The sequence below is a fragment of the Henckelia pumila genome, chromosome 2 (genome assembly GCF_033568475.1).
Source record: "Henckelia pumila isolate YLH828 chromosome 2, ASM3356847v2, whole genome shotgun sequence".
In the NCBI taxonomy this organism is placed as follows: domain Eukaryota; kingdom Viridiplantae; phylum Streptophyta; class Magnoliopsida; order Lamiales; family Gesneriaceae; genus Henckelia; species Henckelia pumila.
The window spans coordinates 12,807,001-12,816,330 of record NC_133121.1 but is presented as its reverse complement, the minus strand read 5'-3'; the positions used below and the strand labels follow the sequence as shown (position 1 = coordinate 12,816,330).

Genomic DNA, 9,330 nt, shown 5'->3' with positions numbered 1-9,330 from the left:
TTGGGCTAAATTTTGTCCAGAAAGAAAAAAGGTGGAGATTGAAAGGAATTTTAATTCCGTGAAATTTTCAACCTTGGCTAAATTGATAATCATTCGATTTTTCATTCTAGACAAGTTAGGAGATATGATAAATATTCTATGAAATTTGAAATATACATAGGATAGATATTTGTCTTGCTCAAATATATCTTGATGAGGAAATTTATAGATATATTCTTAGGTGATATTATCAATAGAGTTTTATCTTTACTTATAATAGTTTTCTTATTCATGTAGGACTCTATCTATGGAAATCAACAAGCTTTGGATTCAAATCTATTTATAGAGGATTTCCATGCACAATAATATTATGACTTCAGACGACAACTCGCAGAGCATTCTTTGAAGAATTTCGATCGAAGAATTGAAGGTTTTTGAAGCCAAGTTTTGTAGTCATCGTTACTACTATCCCCGTGTTGCCGTTGGTGTTGAAGACATCGGAGACAACACTTAGTCCATAGTGTTGTTCAAAGATCTTTTTTGTTTATTTAATTTAGGCTTACGGGATTTGCATCTATTTATTTTATACTCTGATTATTTAGGATGCAAGTTTGACTTCTCAACGTGTTGCAAAATTTAGGATTTTTTGATTTTTTGTAAAATCACTAGTATTATTTTGTAAGACAGTTATACAATTTTCTAGTGATATTTAGTCCTAAGGAACCCACACGAATATTATTTACTCGTGCAAAATTATTTGCGTGTGTTATTTACTCTACGCTTTTATTTCTGCTGCACTGTGTTGTCTTTAGTGTTGAACCAAGCACAATACTGACTGTTTAATTAACAAACTGCAAACATCGTTTCTGTAAAATTCGAATCCTTTGCTATTCACACATCGACGTTATGGATGGAGAGAGAGAGAGAGAGAGAGAGAAATGATGGAAGTAAAAATGTGGCTGTTGGTTATGTGAGAGAGAGAGAGAGAGAAATGATGGAAGTAAAAATATGGCTGTTGGTTATGTGAGCTGGAGTAGGACCATGCTTGATGAATTCCAGGCTGTACAACAGGTAGTACAAACCAATAGAGCAGAGCCAATCGATCGAACAAAAGAAAGATGAAGGAGGCCACAACAAGGTCATGAACTCAAACTTAATGTGGATGCTTGTGTTAATGAGGAGATGGGCAGATTCAGAGTGGGTGGTGTCTTTCGAGATTGTCAAGGCTGCTTACTAATGGCCTTTGGAAAGCAAATTTCTTAGCCATTAGCAGTTGTGAATGCCGAGCTTCTAGCCATCCAGGAAGGAGTTAAACTTCTCTATGAAAAAGGTTTTCTCAATGTCTAGGTTGCAACGGATTCTGTGTTTGCAATGCAAGCAGTCATGGTTTCACAGGAAAATCTTGGTTATGAAGGCCTCTATGCTTTTGAAATTAAAGATCTCTTGAAAGCTCATGTGATATCCAATTTGATTCATGAGAGTCGAGTGGCAAATACGGTGGCACATAAGGTTGCTCAATTTTTTTTCTTCTTCCCTTTCACTTTTTGTATGAGTGAATGGTGAATTTTCCTCGTGGTTAGTAGCAATTGTATTAAAATATTATTCTTAATAAATTTACAGGTTCCTACATATTAAAAAAAAGGTATTCTCGAATACTAGTCATGTATGTTTTATTAGGGAGACCATATAATAATATTGGAAGGCAAAAATTGGTTGATTTGACCCTTATCTACTCACATCTCATGTATTTATTTGGTATGAAAATTAAGGGGAAGACTGAATATTAGTTGAGTGAAATTTTCACACCTGTATTATTAAAAAATGTTTGAAATGGTTTATGATGAACTATATTGAACTCTTATAGAGTTAATCGTTTTGGTTAAGCGATAATGAATATGAAATCATAGTTATAGAGACTTATTGTGTAGTGATCTCATTTGGGCAGGCCTAAGTCCGGACATGATAATTTTTTTATTTCGAGTTATTTAAAATTGACATATTACAATTTTAAATGAAACTAGTTACACCTTTGGGTCCATATTTTTGTAGACGACTTCATGCATATGAGGTTGTAATTAAGTCAAGAATCAATTCTGTCATCAATTTTATATGAATTTATTTAAACTTAAAACAAAATTTAAATCTCTTTTTGAAATTGTCAATTCTAACTAAAGAAAGAATAAGAAGACTTTACCTTTGCTTGGTCTTCCCTTCATTCACAAGTTTGTCATTCTAATATATTTGGATTGTTTAAGGCTATGGGTTGCTAGGTATTATAATTTAGTTTTTAAAGAATTATTTTTGATGGGTTATATATATTAATTATCAACAAGTGGGTCTATTTTTTGTAGAAGACTTGGAAGTCGTTGTGCAAGCCAAAAATTTACTCTGTACAAAGTCATTGGGGGAGGAAAAATATATGATTTCCTCAAACAATTCATATAAAATATTATATGAAATAATATTGCAAGAAAACATTAATTCGATCCTCTTAGTAGGCAATGGCTGGAAAAAGTGAAGGATCGGCGATCGGAATCGACTTGGGAACCACTTACTCATGCGTGGCCGTGTGGCAACGGGATCGTGTTCAGGTCATACAGAATGATCAAGGCAACCGCATCACACCGTCTTATGTAGCTTTCAATGAAACCGAACGTCTCTTGGGCGATTCTGCAAAGAACGTAGTCTCCATGAACCCCACGAACACTGTTTTTGGTGAGAATACGTACCGATCGATTTTGTTTCTAAAAAGTTCAATCTGCAATCAGCCTATATATGTTTCTGTAGTCTAAAACATAACTGAAAGTATATTTAATTATATATAATTCTTCACTAACTTACTTAATTTATAGATGCTAAAAGAATGATCGGTAGGAGATTCAGCGACCCACTGGTCCAGGAAGATGTCCTGCTTTGGCCATTCAAGGTTATTTGTGGTGAAAATGATAAGCCAATGATTGTTGTTACCCACAAAGGTGAAGAGAAGCGATTTGCTGCGGAAGAAATTTCTTCAATGGTACTGACCAAGATGAAGGAGATTGCAGAAGTTTTTCTTGGATCTACGGTGAAAAATGCGGTCATAACCGTCCCTGCTTACTTCAATGATTCCCAGAGGCGGGCGACCAGAGATGCTGGAATCATTTCTGGGCTCAACGTCTTGCGTATCCTTGTCGAACCAACTGCTGCAGCCATTGCCTACGGTCTTGACAAAATGTATAGTAGCTCTGGTGAGAAGAACGTGCTTATTTTCGACCTTGGTGGTGGCACTTTCGACGTTTCTATTCTCACAATGGTGAAGAGCACCTTTAAGGTTAAGTCAACTGCTGGAAACACTCACCTTGGAGGAGAAGATTTTGACAACAGAATGTTGAAATATTTTTCTCAAGAGTTCAAGAGAAAGCACAAAGGAGACATGAGCAACAACGCCCGAGCATTGAGGAAACTGAAGACGGCCTGTGAGAGGGCAAAGAAGAATCTGTCTTCAATGGTCCATACAGCTATTTCGATCGATTGTTTGTACGATGGAATCGATTTTAACTCTCCAATAACACGTGCCAAGTTTGAGGAGCTGAACATGGAATTGTTTGAAGAATGCATTGTCCACGTTGAGAAGTGTTTGAAGGATGCCGAGATGGACAAGGAAAGCATCGACGAAGTGGTGCTTGTTGGTGGATCCACTAGAATTCCAAAGGTAAAACAACTGCTTCAGGATTTCTTCAATGGTAAGAAGCTGTGCGAAAGCATTCACCCCGATGAAGCTGTAGCCTATGGTGCAGCAATTCAAGCGGCGATTTTGAGTGGTCAGAGTACTGATGAGATTCGAGATCTGGTGTTGTGTGATGTCACCCCTCTCTCTCTTGGTGTGGAGCTTGACAGTGGTGAGATGAGTGTAGTTGTCCCTAGAAATACCACCGTTCCTACGAGGAAGGAAAAAGGGTTCAGCACTGTTAATGATAACCAAACTAGTGTGACGTTCCCAGTGTACGAGGGCGAAAGGCCAAGAGGAAGCGACAACATTTTGTTAGGTGAATTTGTTTTGTCTGGCATTTCTCCCGCTCCAAGGGGCGTCCCAAAACTAAAAGTGTTCTTTGATATGGATGTTAACGGAATCTTAACCGTGACCGCTAAAGATGAAGCAACTGGCAATGCAAATGGAATCACTATCAGCAATGTTAAAGGCTTGTTATCACAAAATGAGATTTTGAAAATGTTAGAAGAAGCCAAGAAGTTGAAGTTAGAGGATGAGGAGCATAAAAATAGATTTCAGGCAAAGAACTCCTTGGAAGATTATGTTTACAACGCTGGAGCTGCGACAAGAAAATTCAGTTCAAAGTTAGGAATTGCCGATGCCAAAAAAATCGAAAGCGAGATCAAATCTGCTATGGCGTGGCTGGATGATCACAAAAATGCAGAAAGAGATGTGATTGAGAATAAAAGAAAGGAGTTGGAAGGTATTTGGGAGCCTTTTCTTAAAAAATTATTATTATAGATCATGTGAGAGAGAGGGAGAGAGAGAGAGAGATTGATTCGTTTGGTGTATTTTCAAATTTTGAATTTTTATGCATATATAATTTGAACTTTTTCCTTGTATGTTTTGGTGCTTTTTTTTTTCAGCCTTGATTTTGTTTACCCAAACACTCGACTTAATATATACGTGGGAATTGTATATTGTTTGTTACAATATTAATGAAAAAATCGTTTAAATTGTGTATTATATTCGTTGAAATTTTGAAAATTGTGTAGCAAATTATAAGTTGTGTTGGGCGCAATAATTATCTTTGTTGGTAGATCAATCGAACTATGACACTTGAGCTGTTTTGCGCTTTAAAAAATTTGAGTTGAACCATTACCATCAGCCATAACTTTTGGTAAAACGGCAACCGTTTGACCTTACAATTGATATTAGAGCCAATGTCATGAATTCGATTTCCATTATTGCAACGAGTGCAATTATTATGAGAGAGATTGTTGGCTGCAATAATTGTCTATGTTGGTAGAGCGATTGAACCATGACGTTTGGGCTGTTATGCGCTTTAAAGATTTGAGTTGCATAATTACTAAAAGCTATAGCTTTTGATAAAATCGTAAGCGCTCGATCTTACAAGTTGAGATTTTGATTAATTTTGTGTGTGTGTTGTTGTTGTTGTTGTTGTTGTTTTATTATTATTATTATTATTATTATTATTATTATTATTATTATTATTATTATTATTATTATTATTATTATTATTATTATTATTATTATTATTATTATTATTAATGTTTTTATAATCGGACCGATGATCGAACCGGTTTACTTTCAAAATACGGTCCAATCAATCGGACCGTTTTAACCGGACGGTCGAACCGAAAAACCGTTTATATAATATAATAATATTAATAATATATTTTAAAATTTAAAACCTAAAAGATGTATATAAATAAACAAAATAATATATTTATCCTAGTTTAAAAAATAAATAACAATATAAATATATTCAAAATATTAATTCCAATTAATCATGTATACATATAATAAAATATTAAATTAAAGTTTTAATTTTTTTTAAAAAACTAATTTTTTAAAAAAATTATAAAAATTCAAAATTTCGGTTGAACCGGTTCTTGGCCGGTTCTTGAGACCGATTGTTGGTCGGTTCTTGGCCGGTTCGACCGGTTCCGAACGATCCAACCGGTAAAACGGTGTTTGAACATAAAAATTGGCGAATTTTGTGTGTTGTGTTGCAAGCGTGCCAGGCACGTGAGTGCCGAAATTAAGTAAAAATAAACAATATAATCTAACTTCTAAAATCAAGCGAATGTGAGCACCAGTTTCATCGTCGGTTTCAATTCCACCGGTTAAACGCCAAAAAACATAAGAAATTGTGAAGAAAAATTCTTAATAGCCATAGAAACTCTAACTATGCTATTGAAAAATTCAAAATGACTAAGGTTTGCCATAAAAACATAAATACATGGTGCTGGAATGTTCGAAGAACTCAGCAATATGAACTAGAATGTATACTAAAAATTTATGAAAACATGAAACAAAGATGAAAGTTTGAAAATCGGTAGAAAAAGTATTGTAAAATCGGGAGCCACTTTTGGAGTTGTTTTGGATTTGTGTCATTGTTTGCTTGTTCCTTTCCCAAATGCTCCTGCCGATGGTTTTGTCTTGGAAAAATTGAATAACCACACACTACTCTTTTCCACGGTAGAGTTCAACCTAGAATATGGGTATTACCCCATTGATAGATCTAATGTCCCATGACTTGTCACGTCAATAATATATCACTAATTACGCCTATGTGTAAAAATAGGAACCATTGGATGTATGATTTGGGTATTACCCATATGCTAGGATCTCATCAACCCTTTTCCACATAGTGGAACACGTTTCTTCCCATTTCTCCCATTATTTGTCTTGACTTGGTCAAAGTCTTTAACTTTCATTTTCATTTGCTTCTCATTTCTACCGGGCCATGATCTTCACTTTATTTCTGATGGGCTGGCCGGTTGTACTTACTAACTTCAGGAACTGGGCCGAAGGAACTTTTATAATGGACTGAGAAAATAACTTTTTTATTTTTTTGGGGCCAAACAAATGCCCCCAGCAGGCTGTTGGCCCAACGGGCCAATATGCCTGGATATAGTTTTGAAATATTTTGGTCATAGCTTGGAAAAACACCATCGCAAAAGGCCTAGAAGGCCATTATGCTAGCTTTGAATAACCGATTACATGAATTTTGGTAGTCATCACATGGTTCCCCGCCTTGTTCATTTTACACGCTGAGAATATGTATCTTCTATTGGATTAACACCAAATGATAGGTAAATTCATAGGAAAATTTCAACCTAGAGGTGATTCGGGCCAGTTCATTAGCTTCCCACTTTTGTCGTCTTGGTAAATGTTGGAAAGTGATTTTCTCAAAGTCATTAACCAGATGTGAGATTACTGCAAAAGCTTCAGGAACCCTGCAGTTCCTTCTATGCTAGATCTATCAAACTTCAATACTCATGGATGCACCTCCACTCCATATACAGTGAGCTCGACTTTTTATACTAATGGTTCTTCTGTACCTGGATGGTTAGCTAAAAATCCACGATAACTTTCCTATTCATAGAATTTTGAGGATAATATATCAAAGTGAACTTTTTCAAATCTAAATATCACTTCCATATTATACCTGAAAGAACTGGCCTACTTAGCATAAATCAAATCAGTTTTTGATATCACATGCACTTTAGATAGCTAAATAGTGTCTCAATTAAGTGTGTGCATGGAACAAGACATGACAAGGTTTTTCAATAAAAGAGTATCTACTTTTCCCATCATTGAGTGAATGACTTAGATAATATATAGCCTGCTCCTTAAGCTCATTATTGTTTTGTTCCAACAAACAACATATTGATTCTAGAGCGGCCACATTGTATAACTTTAAAAAAAATTCATACCTCGGAGGCATAAGACCCCAGTAGTAGGACATGTATTCCTTGATCTTTTAAACAAGATTCTTGGAGACAAGGTCCCCATACAAATTCCTATGTATCCCTAAGCTTCAGTAGCCATGAGAACTCTCTAGTTTTTTCCTGCCAGATTAGAAATGAACCTTCTCAAATAGTTTACCTGACCGAGGAATCGTTGAAACCCTTTTTGTTCCTGGGGATTTGATCTCAAGCATTGCTTTAGATCTATTCTGGTCCACCTACACATCATTCTGGTGCACCAAGAACCTTTGGTGTAGATCATGTTCGAGAGATCATGTTCTTAAAAACAAAATAAAAATCGTTTAAATTGTGTATTATATATATAAAAAAAAATGAAAGGAGTTGGAAGGTATTTGGGAGCATTTTCTTAAAAAATTATTATTATAGATCATGTTCGAGATCGAGAGAGAGAGAGAGAGAGAGAGAGAGAGAGAGAGAGAGAGAGAGAGAGAGAGAGAGAGAGAGAGAGAGAGAGAGAGAGAGAGAGAGAGAGAGAGAGAGAGAGATATTCCTTTGGTGTATTTTCAAATTTTGAATTTTTATGCATATATAATTTGAACTTTTTTCCTTGTATGTTTTGGTGCTTTTTTTTTAAGCCTTGATTTTGTTTACCCAAACCTTCGACTTAATATATACGTGGGAATTATATATTGTTTGTTACAATATTAATGAAAAATCGTTTAAATTGTGTATTATATTCGTTGAAAATTTGAAAAGTAGCAAATTAGAAGTTGTGTTGGGTGTAATAATTATCCCTGTTAGTAGATCAATCGAACCATGACGCTTGAGCTATTTTACGCTTTAAAAGATTTGACTTGCACCGTTACTACCAGCCATAACTTTTGGTAAAGCCGCAAGCGTTCGGTCCTACAATTGATATCAGAACCCAAGTCATGAATTCGATTTCCATTGATTGCAAAGAGTGCAATTATTATGAAAAAGATTGTTGGGTGCAATAATTGTCTATGTTGGTAGAGCGATCGAACCATGATGTTTGAGTTGTTATGCGCTTTAAAATATTTGAGTTGCACCATTACCACAAGCTATAGTTTTTGATAAAACGACAAACGTTTGATCCTACAAGTTGAGATTTTGATTAATTTTGTGGGTGGGTGGGTGTGTTATTATTATTATTATTATTATTGGCCTTGATTTTATTTACCCCAACTCCAATGGTGCAAATGTCGACTCCTCTTTCCTTATTTCGATAAGAGTTTCGTACACTGTTCCACTTGAAAGCACTAGTAAAAATGCACTTGTTCCACACGTAAGATCATTTATTTTAAGATCAATCAGTTATATAATTGAATTAAAAATAATACTAATAATAAAATACATAGTGAAATGTGTTATATGTATTTATGTATGCATGTATGTATATATATATATATATATATATATATATATAATATGTTGCGTTTACTTAGTGAGATGTGATTACATGTGGTTAAATCATCGGTAATTTATAGTTCAGTCCCCAAACCTAAACCTAAGTCGGTGATCAGTCCCTGTCAGAAAAAAAAACTTTGTTTAAACTCTCTGGGCCCACATGTTTTGTTTCGGATGAAATTGGGTACAAAACATGAAAAATATGGTACAAGTACATGATATTTGAGTATCGACTGTTTCAAATCTGGTACTAATTTATGATTTTTGAGTACTCAAATATGTAAACAAATATTGATATAATGACACATTTGTTTTCTTTAGAATGCAATCGGTACAAAATATTAGAAATACGGTACTAATATATGATATTTTGAGTATCAAATATGTTAGATCTTGTACAAATATATGATTTTCAAGTAATACGAAAATATTGATATTTAATAACACATTTATCTTATTGGATGGAAATCGGTACAAAACATTGAAAATATGGTA

At 34.7% G+C, this 9,330-nt stretch overlaps 1 protein-coding gene across 1 annotated transcript; it reads left to right on the top strand.

Annotated features, from left to right (window-relative positions):
• The first annotated feature begins 2,253 nt into the window (after nucleotides 1-2,253).
• LOC140882595 (heat shock cognate 70 kDa protein-like) lies at nucleotides 2,254-4,655 on the top strand. The gene is made up of 2 exons (XM_073288685.1): nucleotides 2,254-2,694; nucleotides 2,832-4,655. Exons 1-2 carry the CDS (start codon nucleotides 2,481-2,483, stop codon nucleotides 4,466-4,468), a joined length of 1,851 nt encoding a protein of 616 aa, XP_073144786.1. The 5' UTR covers nucleotides 2,254-2,480; the 3' UTR covers nucleotides 4,469-4,655.
• The last annotated feature ends 4,675 nt before the right edge of the window (nucleotides 4,656-9,330 follow it).

What these genes read in the sequence shown, in the direction of transcription:
- LOC140882595 (XM_073288685.1), top strand. Translation starts at nt 2,481, where the DNA reads ATGGCTGGAAAAAGTGAAGGATCGGCGATCGGAATCGACTTGGGAACC. An exon ending in CCCCACGAACACTGTTTTTG is followed by an intron (nt 2,695 to 2,831) that starts GTGAGAATACGT and finishes CTTAATTTATAG; the next exon opens with ATGCTAAAAGAATGATCGGT.